Below are 27,694 nucleotides of genomic sequence, written 5' to 3'. Positions count from 1 at the left end.
TCCCACTTTAGTCTGTTGCTAGGATACAGGCATGAGTCAGAACAAACAGCTCAGCCTTCTGGGCGGAGACAGCTGCTTCAAAAGAGGCCTGCTCAATTACTTCACTGTCCGTCACTATCGCATCGTTTTCCTGCTGGACCCACAAAAGAGCTTCCATCCTCAGAAAACGTTGCCTCGGGATTGAGGGGATATTGCTAAATGGATGGGAGAGTCTGACCTTCTTTTGTGGTGATCCAGACAGGGGGCAGTTGGTGCGACAGACTTCTTGGCCTGAAATTGCACAGAGATGGGGTACAGCGTCTTAGGATCGGTCAATATTAAAAGGTTGTCTTACCAGATATCTCGTCTTCACCTCAGACTCCCTCCCGTATTGGACTAGACCCACGGCCAAGTCTTGCCAGTCTCCCTCGGTGCTGGAGACTTGTTTCATTAGGGTGTATGCCAGGAACCCTGGGCTCTTTGGCTTGAACCCAGTGCAAACCCTAATGGTGGTATGAGGAACTACCAGTTCTGTCTGTCGCCAAAGGAAATCTGGAAATTCGGCCAGTAATGCAATACCGTCTCATCCTTTAACCTGTCTAATCACCGTGACTGGGAACTTCTGTCCGTCGAGGGGTGCATAATATTGGCTTTCCTCTGTGGCGCACCCTGTAGGGTCAAAGCACAGAGTCACTTGAGGGTCGGCTGCTGGCAGAAGGAGTGGAGTCCAAATTAAGTGCCCTCCACTTGGGGGTCGGAAACTGGGGAAGCTGTCGGTTGGTCACCTGTCAAGGGTGACAGCATTGTCTGTGCAAAGAATCTCGATTTCCAACAGACAGAGCAAGTCTCTCCATGCTAGATTACACCCCCTGTCTGGTGGTGACTGTAAATGAAACCTCACACTGGCTCCCCTGGAAATCCACCTGCAGTGGCTGGGTATGTGAATACGTACGTTCCATGCCTTCAAACCCTGACAGAGTGATTATAACGTCTGATAGCTGGAATCCCTTTTCCGATACTATTTCCTGATCGAGAGTGGTCGTGGTTGCCCTCATATCAATCATAAACGGAACTGGATTTCCAGCAACTTGCAATATTACATTGGGCTCTTCCTGAGGGTTGGCACTCATGGTTGGAATCATCTTCTTGTCAATTTCTAAACGGGTAGTTGTCCCCCACCTGTCCCTTGGTAGGTTTTTGCTCCCATTTCTGTTCCTCAGATATAGCCCGCTCGCGTCCTTCTTCCCGCTGAGCATATTCACCTTTAATATTAGTTCCCTTCGGGGTTGATCGAGATTCGAAAGTTGGGTCCTAATGATATGTCAAAGCTCGTCGCATTTGATTTCGGTCATTGTCAGGCCAATCCATATTATTTGTTTTAATCATGTTGGCTAAATTAGTTGGTAAGCATTGGAGCAGTAGGGCATTGAACTGGGGGGACAGATTCCCATCATTAAAGTCTTGGTCTCCTGTGAAGGTGCCGTAGCAGGCCACAAATCGCTCTCAATAGTCTGGTCCCGACTCCCCAGGCTTAGGTTTGCATTCAGGTACTTTAGTGATGTTTACAGGTTGCTGGAGAGCCCTTTACAAAGCTTGAATGATCTGGTCTGTCTGTTCATTCTCATTTTGTTTTCCCGCCTGTAACTCCTGATAGGTTTCGTATCTCAATTCTGCCTTCCATTTCCGCCCCTCATCAGCTGAGAGAATCATGCAGGAGAGACCGAATAAATCTTGCGGAGTCGCATTAAACATTTGTATAGTACTGTGGACACACTGAGCAAACTGTGCTGTTTTTCCTTTCTATCTGGGGCCTGATTCATGATCATTATCATTTCTTGAGGCTTCCAGGGTGCATACACAGGAATCACTGAGGGCTGTCCCTCCTGCTAGTCCTAGGGGGAGCGTTTGCTACTGCTGTTCAGGAGGATTTAAACTAATGTGGCAGGGGGATGGGAACAAGTGCAGAGAGACAGAGGGGGGCAAAATGAGAGTAGAAGCAAAAAGTAGTGAGGTGAAAAGTAAAACTGGCAGGCAGTCAAATCCAGGGCAAAAATCAAAAAGGGCCACTTTTCAACATAATTGTATAAGGGCTAAGTGTGTTGTAAAAACAAGCCTGAAGGCTTTGTGTGTCAATGCAAGGAGCATTCATAACAAGGTGGATGAATTGAATGTGCAGATAGTTATTAATGAATATGATATAGTTGGAATCACACAGACATGGCTCCAGGGTGACCAAGGATGGGAGCTCAACATCCAGGGATATTCAATATTCAGGAGGGATAGACAGGAAAGAAAAGGAGGTGGGATAGCGTTGCTGGTTAGAGAAGAGATTAACGCAATAGAAAGGAAGTACATTAGCCTGGAGGATGTGCAATCGATATGGGTAGAGCTGCGTAACACTAAGGGGCATAAAACACTGGTGGGATTTGTGTACAGGCCACCTAACAGTAGTAGTGAAGTTGGGGATGGCATTAAACAGGAAATTAGAAATGCGTGCAAAAAAGGAACAGCAGTTATAATGGGTGATTTCAATCTACATATAGATTGGGTGAACCAAATTGGTAAGGGTGCTGAGGAAGAGGATTTCTTAGAATGTGTGCAGGATGGTTTTCTGAACCAACATGTCGAGGAACCAACTAGAGAGCAGGCCATTCTAGACTGGGTATTGAGCAATGAGGAAGGGTTAATTAGCAATCTTGTCATGCGAGGCCCCTTGTGTAAGAGTGACCATAATATGGTGGAATTCTTCATTAAGATGGAGAGTGACATAGTTAATTGAGAACCAAATGTTCTGAACTTAAAGAAGGGCAACTTTGAAGATATGAGACGTGAATTAGCTAAGACAGACTGGCAAATGATATTTAAAGGGTTGACGGTGGATAGAAACATAGACATAGAAAATAGGTGCAGGAGTAGGCCATTCGGCCCTTCGAGTCTGCACTGCCATTCAGTATGATCATGGCTGATCATCCAACTCAGAACCCTGTACCTGCATTCTCTCCATACCCCCGATCCTTTTAGCCACAAGGGCCATATCTAACTCCCTCTTAAATATAGCCAATGAACCGGCCTCAACTGTTTCCGGTGGCAGAGAATTCCACAGATTCTCCACTCTCTGTGTGAAGAAGTTTTTCCTCATCTCAGTCCTAAAAGTCTTCCCCTTTATCCTTAAACTGTGACCCCTCGTTCTGGACTCCCCCAACATCAGAAACAATCTTCCTGCATCTTGACTGTCCAATCCCTTTAGAATTTTATACGTTTCAATAAGATCCCCCATCAATCTTCTAAATTCCAGTGAGTATAAACCTAGTCGATCCAGCCTTTCTTCATATGAAAGTCCTGCCATCCCAGGAATCAGTCTGGTGAACCTTCTTTGTACTCCCTCTATGGCAAGAATGTCTTTCCTCAGATTAGGGGACCAAAACTGCACACAATATTCTAGGTGCGGTCTCACCAAGGCCTTGTACAACTGCAGTAGAACCTCCCTGCTCCTGTACTCAAATCCTTTTGCTATGAATGCTAGCATACCTTTTGCCTTTTTCACCGCCTGCTGTACCTGCATGCCTCCCTTCAATGACTGGTGTATAATGACACCCAGGTCTTGATGTACCACCCCTTTTCCTAATCGGCCACCGTTCAGATAATAATCTGTTTTCCTTTTCTTGCAACCAAAATGGATAACCTTACATTTATCCACATTAAATTGCATCTGCCATGAATTTGCCCACTCACCTAACCTATCCAAGTCACCCTACATCCTCTTAGCATCCTCCTCACAGCTAACACCGCCGCCCAGCTTCATGTCATCCGCAAACTTGGAGATGCTGCATTTAATTCCCTCATCTAAATCACTAATATATATTGTAAACAACTGGGGTCCCAGCAATGAGCCTTGTGGTACCCCACTAGTCACTGCCTTCCATTCTGAAAAGGTCCCGTTTACTCCCACTCTTTGCTTCCTGTCTGCCAACCAATTCTCTATCCACATCAATACCATACCCCCAATACCGTGTGCTTTAAGTTTACACACTAATCTCCTGTGTGGGACCTTGTCAAAAGCCTTTTGAAAATCTAAATATACCACATCTACTGGCTCTCCCCTATCCACTCTACTAGTTTCATCTTCAAAAAATTCTATAAGATTCGTCAGACATGACTTTCCTTTCACTACTCCATGCTGACTTTGTCCGATGATTTCACCTCTTTCCAAATGTGCTGTTATCACATCTTTGATAACCGACTCTAGCATTTTCCCCACCACCGACGACAGACTAACCAGTCTATAATTCCCCGGTTTTTCTCCTCCTTTTTTAAAAAACGGGGTTACATTAGCCACCCTCCAATCCTCAGGAACTATTCCAGAATCTAAGGAGTTTTGAAAAATTATCACTAATGCATCCACTATTTCTTGGGCTACTCTGGGATGCAGACCATCTGGCCCTGGGGATTTATCTGCCTTTAATCCCTTCAATTTACCTAACACCACTTCCCTACTAACATGTATTACCCTCAGTTCCTCCATCTCACTAGACCCTCAGTCCCTTACTATTTCCGGAGGGTTATTTATGTCCTCCTTAGTGAAGACAGAACCAAAGTAGGTATTCAGTTTGGTCTGCCATGTCTTTGTTCCTTATGATCAATTCACCTGTTTCTGACTGTAAAGGTCCTTACATTTGTCTTGACCAATCTTTTTCTTTTCACATATCTGTAAAAGCTTTTACAGTCAGTTTTTATGTTCCCTGCCAGCTTTCTCTCATAATCTTTTTTCCCTTTCCTAACTAAGCCCTTTGTCCTCCTCTGCCAGTCTCTGAATTTCTCCCAGTCCTCCGGTGTGCCGCTTTTTCTGGCTAATTTATATGTTTCTTCTTTGGACTTGATACTATCCCTAATTTCCCTTGTCAGCCACGGGTGCACTACCTTCCTTGGTTTATTCTTTTGCCAAACTGGGATGAAGAATTGTTGTAGTTCATCCATGTGATCTTTAAATGCTTGCCATTGCATATCCACCGTCAACCCTTTAAGTATCATTTGCCAGTCTATCTTAGCTAATTCACGTCTCATACCTTCAAAGTTACCCTTCTTTAAGTTCAGAACCTTTGTTTCTGAATTAACTATGTCACTCTCCATCTTAATGAAGAATTCCACCATATTATGATCACTCTTACCCAAGGGGCCTCGCACAACAAGATTGCCAACTAACCCTTCCTCGTTGCTCAATACCCAATGTAGAATGGCCTGCTCTCTAGTTGGTTCCTCAACATTCCTATGCAATGGCAAGCATTTAAAGATTGCATGGATGAACTACAACAAGTGTTCATCCCAGTTTAGCAAAAGAATAAACCAGGGAAGGTAGTGCACCCGTGGCTGACGGGAAACTAGGGATAGTATCAAGTCCAAAGAAGAAACATACAAATTAGCCAGAAAAAGCGGCACACCTGAGGACTGGGAGAAATTCAGAGTCCAGCAGAGGAGGACAATGGGATTAATTAGGAAAGGGAAAAAAGATTATGAGAGAAAGCTGGCAGGGAACATAAAAACTGACTGTAAAAGCTTTTATAGATAAGTGAAAAGAAAAATATTGGTTAAGGCAAATATAGGTCCCTTACAGTTAGAAACAGGTGAATTGATCATAGGGATCAAGGATCTGGCAGACCAATTGAATAACTACTTTAGTTCTGTCTTCACTAAGGAGGATATAAATAATCTTCTGGAAATAGTAGAGGACCGAGGGACTAGTGAGATGGAGGAACTGAGAGAAATACATGTTAGTAGGGAAGTGGTGTAGGTAAATTGAAGGGATTAAAGGCAGATAAATCCCCAGGGCAAGATGGTCTGCATCCCAGAGTGCATTAGAAAGTAGCCCAAGAAATAGTGGATGCATTAGTGATAATTTTTCAAAACTCCTTAGATTCTGGATTAGTTCCTGAGTATTGGAGGGTGGCTAATGTGACCTCACTTTTTTAAAAAATGAGGGAGAGAGAAACCGGGGAATTATAGACCGGTTAGCCTCACATCGGTGGTGGGGAAAATGCTAGAGTTGGTTGTGAAAGATGTGATAACAGCACATTTGGAAAGAGGTGAAATAATAGGACAACATCAGCATGGATTTGTGAAAGGAAAATCATGTCTGGCGAATCTTACAGAATTTTTTGAGGATGTAACTAGTAGAATGGATAGGGGAGAACAAGTGGATGTGGTATATTTGGATTTTCAAAAGGCTTTTGACAAGGTCCAACACAGGAGATTAGTGTGCAATCTTCAAGCACACGGTATTGGGGGTATGGTATTGATGTGAATAGAGAATTGGTTGGCAAACAGGAAGCAAAGAGTGGGAGTAGCTGGGACCTTTTCAGATTGGCAGGCTGTCACCAGTGGGGGACTGCAAGGCTCAGTGCTGGGACCCCAGTTGTTTACAATATATATTAATGATTTAGACGAGGGAATTAAATGCAGCATCTCCAAGTTTGCAGATGACACGAAGCTTGGCGGCAGTGTTAGCTGTGAGGATGCTAAGAGGATGCAGAGTGACTTGGATAGGTTAGGTGAGTAGGCAAATTCATGGCAGATGCAATTTAATGTGGATAAATGTAAGGTTATTCACTTTGGTTGCAAGAACAGGAAAACAGATTATTATCTGAATGGCCGATTAGGAAAAGGGGAGGTGTAACGAGACCTGGGTGTCATTGTACACCAGTCATTGAAAGTGGGCATGCAGGTACAGCAGGCAGTGAAAAAGGCAAATGGTATGTTGGCATTCGTAGCAAGAGGATTTGAGTACAGGAGCAGGGAGGTTCTACTGCTGTTGTACAAGGCCCTGGTGAGGCCACAGCCGGCGTACTGTGTGCAGTTTTGGTCCCCTAATCTGAGGAAAGTCATTCTTGCCATAGAGGGAGTACAAAGAAGGTTCAACAGATTGATGCCTGGAATGGCAGGACTTTCATATTGTTGGGCTTTAAATTCTGCCCTGTGTTCGTTTAGGAAGAGAGACAACCAACACCGGAATATTACAAAACTTGGCTTTAATGCAGAAGCGTAACTGGCACAGCGAGGAGACAAGACCCCTGCTGGGGAAGGTGCATTCTGCCCTCCCCTTACATTCTTTTCTTATTTATACCCTTTTCCCTTTGCCCAACCCCCCGCTACACATATTTGATAATACTGAACTTTGTTATACATATTTGGTAATATTGGACACTTTTGCCCTTCTAACTGGTCTGATATCATTTTTTCACAAATTCCCTGTTTTACTGAATCACGTGACACTAGCAGTTTGGAGACAAAGGATCCCTTGTTTCGCTCCCTCCCTTGTATTTCTGTCTGCTAATATCACGCTGACCTGAACTGGCAGTCGCAAATTAACCCTAACAATATGAATAAAGACTGGATCGACTAGGCTTATACTCGCTGGAATTTAGAAGACTGAGGTGGGATCTGATTGAAATATATAAAATTCTAAAGGGATTGGACTGGCTAGATGCAGGAAGATTGTTTCCGATGTTGGGGGAGTCCAGAACGAGGGGTCACAGTTTAAGGACAAAGGAGAAGCCTTTTAGGACCAAGATGAGGAAAAACTTCTTTACACACAGAGTGGTGAATCTGTGGAATTCTCTGCCACAGGAAACAGTTGAGGCCGGTTCATTTGGCTATATTTAAGAGGGAGTTAGATATGGCCCTTGTGGCTAAAAGGATCGGGGGTATGGAGAGAAAGCAGGCACAGGGTTCGGAGTTGGATGATCAGGCATGATCATACTGAATGGTGGTGCAGGCTTGAAGGGCCTAATGTCCTACTCCTGCACTTATTTTCTATGTTTCTATGTGTGGAAAATTAAAATCTCCCACAATCACAACCTTGTGCTTACTACAAATATCTGCTATCTCCTTACAAATTTCCTCGCTCCCAATTAGGTTGTTTATAATACACCCCTATATGTGTTACTATACCTTCCGCATTCTTCAATTCCACCCAAATAGGCTCCCTAAATGAGCCCTGTAATCTATCCTGTCAAAGCACTGCTGTCATATTTTCTTGGACAAGCATTGCAATACCTTCCCCTCTTGCCCTTCTGATTCTATCACACCAGAAGCAATAAAATATTGGAATATTTATTTGCCAATCACACCCCTCCTGCAACCATGTTTCACTAATAGATACAGCATCATATTTCCAGTTATCAATCCATACTCTAAGCTCATCCACCTTTCTTACAATGCTCCTAGCATTAAAATAAATACATTTAAGAAACTTTCCACCTCTTCCTCTCTGTTTATCCGTAACGGTGCAAATAACTTTGTTATCTCTTTTCTTGCCTTCTCCCCTACATCTTCAGTCTGAACGCTCCTACATCAGGGAGGAAGTTCAAATCATCTGTGTGTTAAAAGTTCAGCCATCATGGTGACTGAAGGCAGCTGCAGGTTCATGAGGGACTGTTACTGTCAGATTCTGCAGTTCTTGCGGCTGCTCATCGCACCCAGGACTGAACCCTGGTCACTGAGCATTGGAGGAGTCCGTTCTGCTGATGTTAGCCTTAAACTAGACAGGCGTTTAATATTGTGGAGCTGTGATATATAAATCAGTTCTGTGTCAAATCCCGTGTCTCAGGTACTTACTGTCTCTACCACACTCACAATGTACACTAGAAAGGCCACTCAGCCCATCTGGTTCCTGCCCATGTTTCTGTTCCATATCAGTATATCAAAATCTACCCCTGCTGTTCCCCTCTCACTCTCCCTGAGATGACAGGTTGCAACTAGTCACCACTCCGTCGGATAGGAGATTTCCCATGAATTTCATGGAAACATATAAATGCACAACACATTACAGATGCTTTGTCCCACATTGCCGTGCCGATCATGTAACTTACTCTAGAAACTGCTCAGAATTACCCTGCCACATAGCCACCTATCTTCCTAAGCTCCATGTACCTATCTGAGAGTCTCTTCAAAGACCATATTGTATCCGCCTTTACCACCGTCGCTGGCGGTGCACTCCACACACACACAACACTCTTTGCTTAAAAAGTTAGCTCTGACATCTCCTCTGTACCTACTTCCAAGCAGCTTAAACCTATTCCCCTCATGTTAGCCATTTCAGCCCTGGGAAAAAGCCTCTGACTATCCATACGACCAATGCCTCTCATCATCTTAGACACCCGCATGATTTTCCTGCATGATTTTCTCCAGGCTGAATAAGACTATGAGCTCACTGTGGTTTTGACGTTCTCTCTCTCTCTCTCTCTCTCTCTCTCCTTGTGTCTGACGTCACAGCCCCGCCTCACTCAGGCACTTAAAGCGACACTCACAGTAAACGAACCCGCGGTCTCGCAACACAATGCACATCTAAAGTCTGACAGCAGACTAGCGAGTGAATCTTCGATGGAGCAGAGTCAGAAACCAAAGTGTTGCCAGCCTGAGTCAGGGCTTTGGGGCTCCAGAGAGAGATGGGGTCTAGAGTTTACCAGGAGGAGGAGGAATCAGACCAGCAGGATGTGGCTATAAAAGAAAGGTCAGAAACATTTGGAAACTGGTTGACCGGAAAAAAAGGAGGTTAATTTCAGGCAGCAATTGTGGAGAGAGGAATAAATAGAAAACGTTTAGGCCGAGCCCCTTCAGCGTGCCTAGACTGTGTACTCCTCTGCTTAGTTGCTCTCTGAATTGCAGAGTTCCTCCAGCGTTTTGTGTCTGTGCGTCTCTGTATTTCCAGCAACTGCAGAATCTCCGGTGTTTTATATCTGCATTTTACTGTGGCATTACATACACGTTGATATTGAGTATATTTCTTATGGGAGCCGCTTTCTGCGTTAAAACAGCTGCAGATTTTTCTATACACACGAAAAAAAATGAGGTATGGACATTGAACCGGTGCTGGCAGAAATGTTTAATGGCACCGTGATTACCCATAGGCCATGCGTTAAGAATTTCACCGGTGCTGAAGCGCCAATGAACTGCGCAGGCGTCAGGCTGAGGACGTCCCTGAGTTTCACGCATGCGCGCAGTACACAGAAGGCCTTGAAAATGTCGGATGCAGGTAAGAGCAATTCTCCGTGTTTTTATATTAAACACTGACTTCGTGACAATTCCTGTTTAATCCGGACACCGTGGCCAACAATCCCGGGACAGTCCTGCTCTCGTCCCTCTCTCTCAGCCCCAGGATCCATACACGGGCCCCGGGGAGCTTCCGGCTGATGAGGGAATGGGAACCGATGGATCTCTCAGACAGAGCTGAGCTCCAGCTATAGTAAAGGCAAGGATTAGGAACTCAGAGAAAGGGAACAAAATCTTTTACATCACCAGTTGAGAAAATCACCTTTGCTCTACCTCCAATCACTAATAAGAGAAAATCTGAAGATGCTGGAAATCCAAGCAACACACACACAAAATGCTGGCGAAATTCAGCATTAGTACTCTTTTCCATAGATGCTGCCTGGCCTGCTGAGTTCCTCCAGCATTTTGTGTCTGTTGCTTGTTCTACCTCCTCTTGTTCTGGACTTTTCTACCCGTAAGAGCATGTTTTGTCCCATTCTCTCTGGGTACATGATGATATCAAACACCTTTGCCCTGGGCAGCAAGTAGCTGTCACATCACAAATGTGCCGGACTCCAGTGAGACAGACTACTGCCCTTTACTTCATATTCAGTGGGATTTAATTCACTGAGTTCACCACTGTCAGTCTTTGTCTGATGTGTGTATTGTGGCGATGCAAACGTTGCTGGAGAATTGGGGGAGGCTTCAGGGGAATATAGAAACTGAGTTCACCAATGTCAGTCATTGGGGGGGGGGAGGGTTCAGGGGAAATATTTATGTAGAATACAGAAACTGGTGATACTTGAGTCCCCTGTGTGTATTGTGGTGTTGCAAAAGTTGCTGGAGAATTTGCAAGTGGGAAGAAGTGGAGTGATATTTGGAAATCTGACTTTTTAAAGCGTAAATTCGTAAGCAAACCACATATGGACAATATGCAAAATCTTTGGTGAGAAAATCCTTCATTACCCATTACAGGCCTGCTACATAGGTTGTGTGAGAGTGCAGATGAACTGGATCGAACCCAGAGGAGATCAAAGTTCCTATTGACCGTGATTTCGTAGCTGTGAAAATGAATACCTCTCTATAAAAAATTCACTGTGCACATCTTGTCACTGGGTAAAAAAAAATGCACAGTGCAAGACTTATGTACACACTGGTTATTACAAATTAGAGGGGGTATTGGAGGGAATATGTGGAGACCTGTAGTGTCCCTGATGCCCTCACTTACAAGAAATGCATCCAGCTGCAGCTTGTAACCCTGCACTTTAAGGAGTTGGAACTTGAAACGCATATGGGGATTGATGGTCATTCCAGATACCAGCACTCTGCCCAGTCAGGAGATGATTTCTCTTCCAACTTGGGTTTAACCTCACTGTAACAGTGTGATACCAAATCAAACCTTGGCAACTCAAGTAATCTCATCTGAAATGTTGTCCTACACCCATTGATGGATTTTGTAAATCTTTTACAGGTTAAAAAAGGGAAGGAATTTGTCTCCAGGAATCTCAAACACGACACGCCAGTTTTGTTGTCTCTGTCTAGATATTTAAGAAGTGGAACAAGGGATCCTATCAACCATCCTTCCTGCTCAGACTGTGGTGAGGGATTCATTCGGTCATCTGAGCAACTAGCAAGCCCGGCATTTTACACAGGAGAAAGGCCGTTCACCTGCTCAGACAGTGGGAATGGATTCACTCGGTCATCTCAACTGAAGGTACATCAGCAAGTTCACACAGGGCAAGGTCATTCACCTGTTCTCTGTGTGAGAAGGGATTCAGTCGGTCTTCCCACCTGTGGACACACCAGTCAGTTCCCACTGGGCAGAGGCTGGTCAACTGCTGAATTTCAGGGAAGGGATTCTCTCGGTCATCTGACCTAATGGCACACCAACATGTTCACACCAGGGGGCAGCCATTCACCTGCACAGTCTGCGGGAAGGGATTCACTCATTCATCCAACCTACTGAGTCATCAGCGAGTTCACACTGGGGAAAAGCCATTCACCTGCTCAGTCTGCGGGAAGGGATTCACTCATTCATCCAACCTACTGAGTCATCAGCGAGTTCACACTGGGGAGAGGCCATTCACCTGCTCAGTCTGTAGGAAGGGATTCACTCAGTCATCCAACCTACAGAGTCATCAGCGAGTTCACACTGGGGAGAGGCCGTTCACCTGCTCAGTCTGTGGGAAGGGATTCACTGATTCATCCCATCTACTGAGTCATCAGCGAGTTCACACTGGGGAGAAGCCATTCACCTGCTCAGAATGTGGGAAGGGATTCACTCAGTCCTCCCACCTGCAGGGTCATCAGCGAGTTCACACTGGGGAGAAGCCGTTCACCTGCTCAGTCTGTGGGAAAGGCTTCACTCAGTCATCCAAACTACTGGTCCACCAGCAAGTTCACACTGGGGAGAGGCCATTCACCTGCTCACCATGCGGGAAGGGATTCACTAGCTCATCTAAACTGAAGGTACATCAGAGAGTTCACACTGGGGAGAAGCCATTCACCTGCTCAGTCTGTGGGAAGGGATTCACTCAGTCATCCCAACTACAGAGTCATCAGCGAGTTCACACTGGGGAGAGGCCGTTCACCTGCTCAGAATGTGGGAAGGGATTCACTCAGTCATCCAGCCTACAGAGTCATCAGCGAGTTCACACTGGGGAGAGGCCATTCACCTGCTCAGAATGTGGGAAGGGATTCATACTGTCATTCTACCTACAGAGACACCAGCGAGTTCACACTGGGGAGAGGCCATTCACCTGCTCAGTCTGTGGGAAGGGATTCACTCAGTCATCCAACCTACTGGTACATCAGCGAGTTCACACTGGGGAGAAGCCATTCTCCTGTTCAGTCTGTGGGAAGCGATTCACTCATTCACACCATCTGCAGAATCATCAGCGAGTTCACACTGGGGAGAGGCCGTTCACCTGCTCAGAATGTGGGAAGGGATTCACTCAGTCATCACAACTACTGGCACACCAGTCAGTTCACAGTCGGGATGGGCCGTTGTTATGAATCCCTGGGTTTCGTTTGCTGTGGACTGTAATTTTAAGAGAGAGAGATTAAGAAGGTATTCACCTTCAGAATCAGAATCAGAATCAGTCTGACTTGCAGCTTGTTTACATCGCTCACTGCTTGTTTAGTTTTAACCGAGGACACAGACACTCAGAGTCAGACGGAGACGAAGGAGGAAAAACTAAAGTATCGAAACCAGGGAACTAGTGGCCAAGGGTCACTGTTTGGAACTTTCCTATGCCCACAAGGGTGGGTTAATTATACAATCACCGTACATCGAATGTGTGGTTGTCACCTTGTTTGATCCATAGGAGTGGATCGGATTTGGCGCATCCTGTGGAGACCACTTATGTGTTAACCCTTGCCTGGCTGTGGTGTGGTTGTTCACTTGAAGACGATACACCTTGTGACAAGTCACTTTTGGTGATAATTTGTATGTGGATTTGGAGCGATGACGGATAAAATCTACAGCAACTGTTCTCTTGTTTTACCACCGTGGAACCTGTGGAATTCTACATATTTGTGTTCTCTCGCCATTTACCCTGGATTACAAAACTCTCTCTCTCATCACCTATTCTGTAGTTGAACTGAACTTTCATACTTTACCATCTCAAGACTCCAAGCCTTGTTTCCCCCGAGCTCAATAGTTTGGGAGTTATATTTACACACATTTATAAACTTAACACTGTTAACTTCTGTTTATCTTCTTTAAGTTGCAATATTACAAGTAGATTCTAATAAAGACAGATTTAACATCAAAACCAGTCTCCAGGTGTAGTCTATTGCTGCTGGCTTGTTTCTAAAGCATTATGGTTCGTAACAAATTTGGGGCGTGCGTCTGGGATATGAACAAATTTGGGGGCTATTGATCGAAGAATTATCGATTTGATTGGGGAAATCCCTTTTGATTCATTTGTGTGTGGAAATCAGCAGCAGTGGACATTTAAAAAATTTCTGGAAGCGCCAACCCCTGAGGCATTAGGAAAAGCCAAAAAGAATGAATTGCTGACTGTTGCTAATGGGCTGAATCTTAACCAGGTTAAGTGGGTGTTAAAGACCAGGGCAAGCATAAAACTGGGAGAGGAGGTAAAGGTAAAACAATAGGGGTTTTATTATAAAATATAGGCATCCACCCCCTTTTTCAGAGACTGGGATCCCTGGTTCAACCGGTAATGGTGTGCATTTCAATGTGTTCACCTCTCAGTCCTCGATTCTCTAAAAGAAAGCGTTATCACATTTGATCTTTCTTCATATGATGACCCAAACATTTCAGGGATCACTCTCTTGAAACTTCATTGCACTCTCTAACCACTTTGTTAATCCTCTGTGCAAAAAATGTCCATCTTCCGCAGCCCCGTGTTGCCCCAACCACTCACCTCCTACCACTGTCATTGGCCCCACTTGCGGGTCAACCGTCTGCCGGTGTTCCCCCCCCCCCCCAATGCGAATCCCTCTGCTCGCTACCACCGTGGGCTCAGACATTTCCACAGATTTCCACAAACATCCTCTCACACCATCTTTTTACTTTCAATAAAATCCCTCCTCTCCCTCCCCAGGGAAATGGCATCAAACCGACGGGCCGAGCGGTCTCCTACTTCTTGGCGACACATCAGACTCCGGCCGCAGAAGACGCTTCACAAACACCCCAACTTCCCTTGGAGGGAAATGGAAATAAATCAAAAAACGGACATTTACTCCGCTGTGATGTGGAGTTTGAAGCTGGAGCGGGAGGCGAACTCAGCTGGGGTAACGCCCTCTGGACTTGTCCACCTCTGCGACTGGTGGTAACAGGTGATTGACATCGCTTTGCACCAATGGGAATAGCGCAGCTCCTGAATCCCCTGTTGACAGCCGTGGGGGAGGGCTGGTCACGCGATTATTAGCCCAGCTATTAAACTGATAAAGCCCGAGCTCAGCAGCGCATGGATGACGTAAGACGCTGTGCACGTAAGGGCAGATCCCAATGTGGGAAGCCCATGCGTGACGTCAGGCGCGAGGGGGTTTTGTGTGACGTCACCTGTGGGGATGCGCTCGCATTTAAATGCACCTTAATGTGCGTTTCTTATGATTTCAGAGGGACAACAACATTAATCACGGGTTTCATTGCTGAATCCACTGTTGTGAGATGTAAAGTCCCCTGTTATGTGTCCGGCTGGGCCGTGTTGTTTGGGGGCTATTGATCGATTAATTATCGATTTGATTGGGCATATCCCTTTTGATTTATTTGTGTGTGGAAATCAGCAGCAGTGGATTTTGATAAATTTCTGTGGGTTGGATGACTGAGTGAATCCCTTCCCACGTACTTCCTCATCCAGGTCATCCACTCTTGGTCTTCCTGGAATCATTCTTTGAAACTTCTCCGGACCCACTCCAATACAAGCACATCCTTTGCTCAGATAATGAGTCGGAAGTACAGGTCAGAATCTGCTCACCATACACCAACAGTGATCTGCCCAATGCGTTATAAAGCTATAGTATCGCATCCTTGCTCTTATATTGCTGACATTGCAGTTGTCATCCTTAATCAACTCAATCTGCAAGCAAACCTTTAGCGCCTCTTGCTCAAGGACTCACAAGCACTTATGCACCTCTAATTTTTTCAAGTTTCTCCCATCTTTTTTTTCTACGCCAATTACTTCTACCAAATATACATGACTTGCATACACTGTATTTCAACTGCTACTTTGCTGGCATTCTCCAGACCTATCGAAGTCCTTCTGCAGACTCCCGCTTTGCTCTAAACTACCTGTCCCTTACCTATCTTTGTATCAACTGCAATGTTCGTCACCAAGGTATCAATTCCATCATCCATATCATTCAGATTTAACATGAAACGATGCGGTCTCAATACTGACCCCTGCAGAACAGCATTAGTTACCGACAGCAAAACAGAATTGCCCACATTATTCTGACTCTTTCTCCCTTGTCAGTACAAGTATCTTTCCTGTAATTCCATGAGCTGTGATCCTGTTCAGCAGCCTCACGTGCAGCACCTTAGAAACATAGAAAACCTGCAGCACGTTACAGGCCCTTTGGCTCACAAAGCGATGCAGAACATGTCCTTGCTCTAGAAATGCCAAGGGTTACCTACAGTTCTCTATTTTTCTCAGCTCCGTGTACCTATCCACCTATCCAGGTGTCTCTTAAAAGACCCTATCGTGTCCGCCTCCACCACCATTGCCGGCAGCCCATTCCAAGCACTCACCATTCTCTGTGTAAAAAAACTTACCCCTGACATCTCCTCTGTACCTACTTCCAAGCATCTTCAAACTATGTCCTTTCGTGCTAGCAATTTCAGCCCTGGGAAAAAGCCTCTAACTATCCACACGATCAATGTCTCTAATTTTCTTGAACACCTCTATCAGGTCACCTCTCATCATCACTCCAAGGAGAAAAGACTTGTGTTCTCTCAACCTATTCTCAAAAGGCATGCTCCCCTATCCAAACAACATCCTCGTAAATCTCCTCAGCACCCTTTCTATGGCTTCCACATCCTTCCTGTAGTTTGGCGACCAGAACTGAGCACAGTACTCCAAGTGGGGTCTGACCAAAGTCCTATATATCTGCAACATTACATCTCGGCTTTTAAACTCAAGCCTGCGGTTGATTAAGGCCAATGCACAGTATGGCTTCTTAACCACAGAGTCAACCTACATAGCAGCTTTGAGTCTCCTATGGACTCCGTCCCCAAGATCCCTCTGTTCCTCCACACTGCTATATTCTATCATATTTGACCGAAGCAAATGAACCACATCACACTTCTTTGGGTTGAACTCCATTTGCCACTTCTCAGCCCAGGTTTGCAGACGATCAATATCCCCCTGCAACCTAACCCAACCTTTGTGTCATCAGCAAATTTACTAACCCGTACCTCCACTTCCTCATCCAGGTCATTTATAAAAGTCACTAAGGGTAGGGGACCCAGAACCGATCCCTGAGGCAGACCACTGGTCACCGACCTCCATGCAGAATATGACCAGTCTACAACCACTCTTTGTCTTCTGTGAACAAGCCAGTTCTGGATGCACAAAGCAATGTGCCCTTGGATCCCATGCCTCCTTACTTTCTCAATAAGCCTTGCATGGGGTACCTTGTTGAAGATCATCTGAAAATCCAAGCAAACAACATACACTGCCTCTGCTTTATCTATCTTGCCTGTTATTTCCGCAAAGTATTCCAAGAGATTTGTCAGTCAAGATTTCCTCGAAACAATCCGGCTGACTTTGGCCTACTTCATCATGTTTCCCCAATTACAGTACCCAAAAAAACACACTCTTAGTACACTATAACATCTTCCTGACCACTAAGGTCAGACTAACTGTCCAATAATTTTCTTTCTTGTGCCCCCTCTCTTCTTAAAGAGTGGAGTGACATTTGCAAATTTCTGGTCCACCAGAACCGTTCCAAAATCTAGTGATTTCTGATAGATCATTACTCATCACTTGAAGAGAAAACTAAGGGGGGAACTTCTTCATTCAGAGGCGGGGAGAGTGTGCACCGAGCTGCCAGAGCAAGTGGCAGGGACGATTGTCATCTTTAAGAGAAGTTTGCTTAGGTCACTGGATGAGAAGCATATGGAGGGCTATGGTCCAGGTGGAAGTTGTTGGAACTCGGAAGATTAATGCTTTAGCACGGACTAGACTGGCCGAATGGCATTTTCCTGTGTTGTAGTGTTTTATGACCCTAATGCCTTCACAATCTCTTCAGCTACCTCTTTCTGAACTCTGCGGTGTCTTATCAACCTTCAGGCCTTTCAGCTTCAAAAAAACCTTCTCTCCTTGGTAAAAGCATGTATCCTCACTTCTGCCCCAGGTACAGCTGAATGTTTGGCATTTATGTAATAAATTTAATGACACAGCTGTAGTGGGTGACTTCAATCTGCAGGAGGATTGGGAAAGTCAGATTGGCGTGAGATCGCAAAAGAGGGGATGTATTGAATGCAAACGAAATGGCTTTTTAGAGCAGCTGATGGTTGAGCCTACTCGGGGAACTGCTCTCTTACATTGGGTGTTGTGTAATAACCCAGATCTTATTATGGAGGTTAATGTAAATGAACCATTAGAAGGCAGTGATCATAATATGATTGAATTCCTACTGCAATTTGTGAGGGAGAAGCACAGGTCACATGTGTAGTATCACAAAGGAATGAAAGGGAATTACAGAGGCGTGAGAAAGGTGATTCACCAGGTGGATTGGAGGATGCAGGTGGAGAAGACGCCAGAGCATAAATGGCTGACGTTTCTGGGAATAGTTCATAATGTGCAGGATAGATATGTCCCACAGACGTAGTTCTCAAACAGCGGGGCTAGGCTGTCGTGGCTGACAAAGGAAGTTAAGGACTGTATAAAAGCATATAAGGTAGCAAAAGTGAGTAGTAGGTTGGATAATTGGGTACCTTTTAACATCCAACAACAGGCAAATTTAAAATAAAAGCTGTAAGCGGAAAGGTGAAATATGACAGCAAACTATACAATAATATAAACCAGTTATAAAATATACGAAAGGGAGGCGAGAGTTGATATTGGACCACTGGAAAATGATGCTCATGGGGTACAAATGGGGAAGAGATGGTAGATGAATTTGATAAGTACTTTGCATCCGTCTTGTCTGTGGAAGACACTACCAGTGTGCCAGAGATCCGTGAGTGTCAGGGAGCAGGAGTGAGTGCCATTGCTATTACAAAGGAAAACGTGCTAGGCCAACTCAGGTTCTTAAAGTGGATAAGTCACCTGGACCAGATGGACTACATCCCAGAGTCCTGAGAGAGGTTGCTGGAGAGATAACAGATGCATTGGTCATGACACGTCAAGAATCACTTGATAACAGATGAGGTTTTGGGGTACTAGGAGACTAATGATATAATAAGTCAAAGCCAGCATAGGTTCTGTACAGGGAAATCTTGCCTGACAAGTCTGTTACAGATCTTCGAGGAAGTCATAAGCAGGATGGACAAACGAGAGGCGGTGGATATCATTTACTTGGATTTTCAGAAGGCATCTGATAAGGTGTCACACATGAAACTGCTTAACAGGATAAAAATCCGAAGTAATACTGGCATGGATAGAGGAAGGCTGACAGCCAAGAGGCAGCAAGTGGGAATAAAAGGGGCCTTTTCTGGTTGGCCAGCAGTGACTTGTGGTCTTCAGGGGTCAGTATACGGTCCGCTACTTCTCACATGGTTTGTCAGTGATCTGGATATTGGAACTGATGGGGTTGTGTGGCTCAGACTGTGGGAAGAGATTCTCCACATCATCTCACCTACTGACTCACCAGTCAGTTCACACTGCAGTGAGGGACTTCACCTGTTCAGTCTGTGGGAAGAGATTCACTCAGTCATCTAACCTACAGAGACACCAGCAAGTTCACACTGGGGAGAAGCTGTTCACCTGCTCAGACTGTGGGAAGAGATTCACTCAGTCATCTAACCTACAGAGTCACCAGCGGGTTCACACTGGGGAGAAGCTGTTCACCTACTCAGACTGTGGAAAGGGAGTCACCAAATCATCTCACCTAGTGACTCACCAGTCAGTTCACACTGCAGAGAGGGATTTCACCCGCTCAGATTGTGAGAAGGGATTCACTCTGTCATCTAATCTGCTGGCACACAAGTGAGTTCTACTCGGGAGAAGCCGTAGACCTGTGAATGTGGGAAGGCATTCACACGATCATGTCATCTATTAAAACACCAGGGAGTTCACACCACTTAGAGGCCGATCGTCCGCTCAAACTTTGGGAAGAGATTCTCTCAACCCTCTCCACCAAGGCTGCATCATTGTGTTCCCCTGGGGAGAGGCCGTTCATCTGCTGTGAATATGGGAAGGCATTCACTCAGTCATCTAACCTTGTAACACACGACTGGGTTCACACTGGGGGGAAAGTCTCAATAACCTGTAGGCTGGATATTTGTCCATCCCCGTTGATGAATGCAATTTCAAGAGTGACTGAGGGAGTCTAATACAAGAGGGCATGACTTAAGGTTTACAGGGCGCCCATTCAGAACAGAGATGCGAAGAGAATTTTTGAGTCAGAGGGTGGTGAATCTGTGGAATTTGTTGCCACGGGCAGCAGTGGAGGCCAAGTCATTGGGTGTGTTTAAGGCAGAGATTGATAGGTATCTGAGTAGTCAAGTCATCAAAGGTTATGGTGAGAAGGTGGGGGAATGGGACTAAAGGGCAGATTGGATCCACTCATGATGAAATGGTGGAGCAGACTCGATGGGCCAAATGGCCGAATCTGCTCCTTTGTCTTATGGTCTTATGTGATTTTTTTCTCATGTGCTCTTCCTCCTTCTGTCCAAGGTAGTGTTAATCTCAGTGGGTTTGAGTGTAAATAGTCTTTTCTAAACTTGTCATTTCAGTTCTTACTTATCTTTGTAAATTTTACTGATTGAAATGGGACTAAGATATTTTCATTAAAAAAAGTCAATGTCGGTATTGATGGAAGTGTTTATTGCCTTTGTTGTATTTGTTAACTATTGAGCTCTGTTCGGCAGTTTTTTAAAGCCTTGAAATAAATTTTGTCAAAGGTTTTCCCAATATTGCACTACTTTCTGTTGCTTTTGCTTGTTGATTTTCCAGATACGTGGTTATCAAGAGTCCCGGTGAAGGGTCATGGCCGGAAATGTTGATTCCCATCCATAGATGCTGCCTGACCTGCTGAGCTTCTCCAGCACTTTGTGTGAATTTCTCTCGATTTCTTGCATCTGCAGGTCTTCCTGTTTCCCAGATATTTATATGTTTAGTGAAATAACAAGCCGGCCGTGGGGTTGTGTGGCTCTGTTGGTAAAATATTAAATAAAATCATTAGATAAGAGGTGGCTTAGGGTTGGGCAGTATGGAATCTGTGGGTAGAATTAAGGAACAGCAAATGTACAAAAAAATCCTTGATGGGAATTGTATAGTGACCCCAAAACAGTAGTAAGTATGTGGTCCACAAATTACAATGAGAGATAGAAAATGAGTGTCAAACGGGCAATGTTACAATAGTCATGAGAGATTGCCATGCAGGAGATTAGGGAAATTAGGATGGTGTTGGTCTCAAGAGGAGGAATTCCTAGAATGCCTACAAGATGCTTTTTTTTAGAGCAGCTCGTGGTTGAGCCCACTTGGGGATCAGCTATTCTGGATTGGGTGTTGTAATGAACCGGAATTAATTAGGTCACATGAGTTCAAGGAACCCTTCGGGACAAGTGATCTTAATCTGATCAAATTCACCCCGACATTAGAGAAGGAGAAACTAAAGTCAGATATGAATAAAAAGAGAATTAGAGAGGCCTGAGAGAAAAATTGGTCAAAATTGATTTGGAAAGAACACGGGCAGGGATGAAAACAGAGCAGCAATGGCTGGAATTTCTGGAAGCAATCTGGAAGTGACGGGATATACACATCACAAAGAGGAAGTAGTATTCTAAAGGTAAGGTGACAAAACCGTAGCTGCTAAGAGAAACCAAAGACAACATAAAGACCAAAGAGGGCACAGAACAAAAATTACTAGGCAGTTAGAGAATTGGAAAGTTTTAAAAATGAACAGAATGCAACCAAAACCATTAAGAAGGAATAGATTAGCTAGCCAGTAATATTAAAGAGGATACCATTTTTAATTTCAGGTACATATTGTGTAAAAGAGAGACAGAAATGGATATCAAACCACTGGAGAATGATGCTGGAGAGGGAATAATGGGGTGAGGGTGAAAGGTGATGGCTGATGAACTGAATAAGTATTGTACTCACTCTTATCTGTGGAAGGCACTGGCAGGAATATGAAAGTCCCAAATGTCAGTGGTCAGAATGTGTAAAGTTACGTTATTCGGGAGTAAGTAGAAGGAAAGGCAATGGGCTGTGATTTTTTTTTACTGGAAGGAGAAATCGATATTCATGCCTTCAGGTTGGAGCTACGTAGGTGGAATATGATTTGTTTCTCTTCAACCCTGAGGCTGTCAAGTGGAGCAACTCCAGCCATTGCTATTCTGCCATCATCCCTGCTAGTGTCCCCTTCCAATCAACTTTGGTAAGCTCTTCTCCAGTGCCTCCGTAGTTCCCCTCACTCCACTAATAATGATGCATCTTGTTTTACCTTTCCCCTCTCAAAGTGAAGGGTGAATTCAGTCATGTTATTATCACTGTATCCACATGCTCCCTTTTCCAAAAGCTCCCCAATCAAATTTGGTCCATTCCAGAATTAACTTTTCCCTAGTGGGCACAATTGCAAAGGGAAGGTAGGTCACATCCGGAATTTTCAACTTAGCGGGCGATTTCCTCTGACGTATTGGGAAATCGTGTGCGAGGCTAGTTACAGCAATGGCTTGCCATTGTTGTATTTGCCTTCTGCCGGGTGAGATTTTTTTTTAAGAGATCACCAGCTCTTAACCCAGCACAGATGGGTGCCGGCTGGATTCAAACTCAGGACCTCCCGCCACTGATGCCACTACGCCACCAGCCGGCTACACAATTCCAAGCTGATCTAAAAGGCATCTCATTGGTATTTTCCAAATTCCCTCTCTTGAGATCAAGCACCAACCTAATTTTCACAATCTACCTTCACCCATCACACTCATGGACTATTTGTCTCACTCCCATCGGGGGTAGATACGCAGCGTCCTCACCAGGACTACCAGCCTCTGGGACAGCTACTTTTCCCAAGCAGTAAAGCTGATAAATATCTCTGCCCACTAACCCATACTTCCACAACACCAAACACCTCTACTTTATCATTTCCTGTCTGTCATCTTATATGCAGGCATCCTATGCCGAGCGTCACTTTATGAACATGCAATCAATGCATGCACAGTATATAAGCTGTGGATATATGTTGTTACTATTGTGTTGTGTTGTATTGGAGCCGGAGTAATAATTATTTCGACCTCATTTACACGTGTCTGCTGGAAATGTAATTAAACAACCCTGAATCTTGAAGAAACATTTCAGCAGGCTGCAGCGTCACATTTCTGTTTCTCAGCGTTATTGCGACCTGGTGACAATGGAGTCCACAAATCAGGGGGTCCTGTTATTGTGGTAAATCACCATCAAGTGGCAGTGTTGTCCACAAAAGGGAGAGGTTTACAGCGATAAGAAGGGGTGTAGGGGCTGGAAGCCAACTGCAAGTGGATGAAGTGCCAGAGATGCCCCAAACCACTCTCCTCACCACTAGTCAGGGTCCTAAACAGTCCTTCCATATGAGGCAACTTTTCAACATCGTGCTTGTTGGGGTTATCTACTGTTTTCAGTTTTCCAGGTGTGGCCTCCTCGACATTAGTGAGACCCGATGTTCTCTCTGCATTCTGCACTCTGTCCCGATGCGATTCTGCAGATGTTGGAGATGCAGAGTAACAGACACAAAATGTTGGAGGAAGTCAGGAGGTCAGGTAGCTTCTATAGAGGGGATAAAGCAAAACAGAGATTTCCTGCCAAGACCCTTCATCAGGACTGGAAGTGGGATAAGCCGGAATAAGATGGTGCGGGGTGTGGAAAGAGTCCAAGCTGGTAGGTGATAGGTGAAGCCAGATAAGAGTGAAGGTGAGTGGGTGGGCGAGGTGGGAGATGAAGTGAGAGGCTGTGAGGTGGTAGGTGGAAAATGCAAAGGACTGAAAAGAAGGAATCTGATACGATAAGAGAGCGGGCCATGGGACAAAAGGAAGTAAAAGAGGAACCAGAGGGAGACGATCCGCAGTGGGGAAGAGAGAAGTGTGGAGACAGAATGGAGGAGACGGGCCTGTGGGTTGATGAAAAAAAAGGTAGAGGTAGAAGTTAAAGATGTCGATGTTCATGTCATCAGGTTGTAAACTACCCGGATGTAATATGAGTTGTTGCTCCTCCAACCTGACAGTGCCCTCATCATGTTAGTTAAACAATGAACCGGAAGTGAGTGGATTAATAATTGTCCCCCGGGATCACTATTAAATCAATCCTCTCTCACCTTAAACCGGTGCCCTCTGGTTGTTGATTCCACAAAAATGGGGTAAAAGAAAAGTAAACATATAAAACGTACAGCACAATACAGGTCCTTCAGCCCACAAAATTGTGAGGAACATGTCCCGACATTAGAAATTACTGGGCTTACCCATAGCCCTCTATTTTTCTAAGCTCCACGTACCTATCCAGTAGTTTCTTAAAAGACCCTATTGTAGCCGCCTCCACCATCGTTGCCGGCAGCCCATTCCACGCACTCACCACTCTCTGTGTAAAAAACTTACCCTTGACATCTCCTTTGTACCTACTCCCCAGCAACTTAAACCTGTGTCCTCTTGTGGCAACCATTTCAGCCCTGGGAAAAAGCCTCTGACTATCCACACGATCAATGTCTCTCATCATCTTATACACGTCTATCAGGTCACCTCTCATCCTCAGTCGCTCCAAGGAGAAAAGGCCGAGATCACTCAACTGCGCACATTCCCCATTTATGTACACTCATAGTGTGGAACACCTGCATAATGTCACCTCAATCTCCAGCACTTCAAGGTGTGAAGTCCCAACCTGCCCAACCTCTCTCCAGAACTCAGTGCCTCGAGTATCGGCAGCATTCTCGTAAATCTTTTCTGCACTTATTCCAGCTTAGCGTCCTCTTTCCTATAACTGAATACAATAATCCAGACGTGGATACCCTAACAAAATCCTAACCCTAATGCAACCTCACCGGCCTCTTCTTCAGACCATGAGCCATGAGATATCAGACAGGGGCTGGTCAGTCAATCGAGTCTCCTCCGCCATTCGTTCCTGTCCAATTGATTATCTCTCAACCCCATTCTCCTGCCTTCTCCCCATAATCTTTCAACATCCATTTAAAATACACTCAATGACTTGGCCTCTACTCCGTCCGTGGCAATAAATTCTAAAGATTTACCACTCCCTGATTAAAGAAAATCCTCCTCATCTCTGCTCTCAGTGGATGTCCGATACATTGAGGTTGTGACCTGTGGTCCCAGACTCACACAGTATAATGTTCATCTTCTTCAGAGCCACGCTGTCGAGGCCTTTCAATATTTAATAGGTTTCAATGAGATGCCCTCTCTTTCTTCTATACCAGCGAGTGCAGGGTCAAAGCTATCTAACGCTCCTCATTCGTTAGCCCTTTCGTTGCTGGAATCATTCCCGTAAACGTTCTCCGGACCCGCTCCAGTATGAGCACATCTGTTTTTGCAGGTTGTAAACTGCTCACAATACACGAAGAGCGATCTGACCAATGCGTTTTAAAGCTACAGAGTCACATCCTTGTTCTTATATGCTAACATTACAGTTGTCATCCTTCATCAACACAATCTGCAAGCAAACCTTTAGGTACTCCTGCTCAAGGATTCCCAAGTACTTATGCACCTCTGATTTTTGAATTTTCTCCCATTTATTTATTTTTTCTCTACGCCCTTATTCCTTCCACAATTGTACATGACCGTACATTTGCATACACTGTACATTTCCGTACATTTCATCCACGACTTCGTTGTCCGTTCACCAAACCTATCGAAGTCATTTTGCAGACTGCAGCTTTACTCCAAACTATCTGTCTCTTATCTGTATCAACTGCAACGTTCTGTGGATGCTGGGAATCCAAGCAACACAAACACAAAATGCTGGAGGAACCTAGGAGGCCAGGCAGCTTATATGGGAAATAGTAAACAGTCGACGTTTCGGGCCCAGACCCTTCATCAGGACTGGGGGGAAGAAAAGATGAGACGTCAGAGGAAGAAGTGTGGGGGTGAAAAGGGTAGAAGAAGTGGTCGGTGATAGGTGAAACTGCGAGAGGGGGAGTAGTGAAGGGAAAACTAACTTAGGATTTTATTTCCTTAACGATACTCGAAAAATCATTGCTAACGCCTCCACATCTCTTCAGCCACCTCTTTCAGATCTCTGTGGTGTATACCATCTGATCCAGGGAACCTATTTACCTTCAGACCATCTCTGTTTCCCAAGAACCTTCTCCCGAGTAACGTAACTTCACACATTCAGTCCACTGACATCTGGTACTTCCATATTCCTGCCGGGGTCTTCGAGAGATATTCAGTTCATCTGCCATCACCTTGCACCCCCAGCCCATTACTACCTCTCCATCATCACTTTTCAGTGGTTTGATATCCGCTTCCGCCTTTCTTTTACAGTACAATTACCTGAAGAAACATTTGGTATCCTCTTTAATATTACCGGCTAGCTCACTTAAGTGTTCCATCATTTCCTTCTTAATTATTTTAGTTGCATTCTGTTGGTTTTTAAAATCTTCCCAATCCTCCAACATACTAGTGATTTTTGCTCTATGCCCTCTCTTTGGTTTTTATGTTTTCTTTGGTTTCTCTTATCAGCCACGGTTTTGTCACCTGAGCTTTAGAATACTACTTCCTCTTTGTGATGCATAGAGATTTGAGGGACGAAGAACATCTCAGACAGAACTGCAGTCAGCTCGACTTCTTCGGTCTGCAGAGAATTCAAGGGAAACCTCTTCACCCACAGAGTGGTGACTATTTGGAACTCATTCACAGGGACAGTGAGAGGTCAACAACAGGGGAGGATTTGAAAGATCTGCTGTGGAACAGAATCACTGGCAGGGTCCAGCCGGCCTGAGTTGACTCTCTGCTGTACACTAGGTGTGTAATAAACTCACTAAGTACCGGAGACAGCGTTTAATATAGAACTGATTTATTTGTCACAGATCTAGTCCCATTAAAAGTGAATATGCAGCACAAGAAACCTCTCTCATGCCCAGTGACCAGGGTGCAGAACTGGGTGTGGTGAGCAGCAGCAATAATTGCAGAGTTCAGCACCGACAGTCACTCTCGAAATTGCATTTAGCAATGGTGATGGACAAATATCCAGCATGCAGCTCATTGAAACTTTCTCCCAGTGTGAACCGGCAGTGTGTGGTAAGTGTAACGCGCTGTAAGGTTTCACTGCTAAAGTAACGGCCTCTCTGTAATGTTTTGCTGCTGAGGTAATGGTTTCTCTGTGGCAGCAATGTTTAGGTTACGACTAGAGGAAGTTGGGTTTTCCAGTGTGGGGCTGTGCAATGACAGAAATATTCTTTCTTGTGAGTTTGGAAGAGAGATTTTCACGGTTTTTTGCTGGGGAGAGATGAGAAGACATGAATGGAGAGAGTGGGCCCTTTTTCTATTTTTTCATTTTCTTTACTAATCCTATAGTCAAAGTAAGAATTATAGAGCTGAATCGTTTAATTGCATATTGTGTATCGTTTGTAATTTCAGGGTACTGATCTGTAACATGGGACACATCACACAGCATCCACCCAAATGAGATTTCTGAAGTTTGGCCGGGCTGGGTGGGAGCTATCACCCCGTATATTAAACTGCCAGCTGAAGTGAAAGTTACGTAAGGTTAGATGACTGAGTGGATCGCTTCCCTCAGTCACAGCAGATGAACAACCTCTCCACAGTGTGAACTCAATGATGCACCTTTGGTTGATTTGGCTGGGAAAATCTCCTCCTAAAGTCTGCGCAGGTGATCAGTCTCTACCCAGTGTGAACTCGCTGGTGTCTCAGTAGTTGAGATGACCAAGTGAATCCCTTCCCACACATTGAAGCCTGAGTTATTCTTCTCCGTCCAGTCTACGCCGTAGGCTCTACGTAGCCGCGTACCCGACGCTGCACGCTAGGCTGTACCGTATGCCGTAGCCTAACGCGCACATTCCTAAAAATGTAACTACGCGTCGCAGAGACGCAGACGGCAAGAACTGTGATTGGTCCACT

General features: G+C 44.9%; 1 protein-coding gene across 7 annotated transcripts in view; it reads left to right on the top strand.

Moving 5' to 3' along the window:
• The window catches only part of LOC140721539 (uncharacterized), a 32,057-nt gene extending 9,169 nt beyond the window's left edge, over positions 1-22,888 (top strand). For 4 of the 7 annotated variants that reach the window (XM_073036354.1, XM_073036353.1, XM_073036352.1 and 1 more), the window contains one exon: positions 11,471-13,775. In XM_073036354.1, the coding sequence (XP_072892455.1) occupies positions 11,878-13,014 (1,137 nt within the window). In that variant the 5' untranslated portion in view covers positions 11,471-11,877 and the 3' untranslated portion in view covers positions 13,015-13,775. Of the gene's footprint in view, positions 1-11,470; positions 13,776-14,570; positions 14,699-20,591 lie in introns of those variants that run through there. The other 3 variants (XR_012097394.1, XR_012097395.1, XR_012097396.1) reach the window with 3 other exon arrangements.
• Positions 22,889-27,694: the final 4,806 nt, after the last annotated feature.

This window comes from Hemitrygon akajei, unplaced genomic scaffold, assembly GCF_048418815.1.
Source record: "Hemitrygon akajei unplaced genomic scaffold, sHemAka1.3 Scf000057, whole genome shotgun sequence".
NCBI classification, from domain to species: Eukaryota; Metazoa; Chordata; class Chondrichthyes; order Myliobatiformes; family Dasyatidae; genus Hemitrygon; species Hemitrygon akajei.
This window is presented reverse-complemented; position numbering and strand designations above follow the sequence as displayed.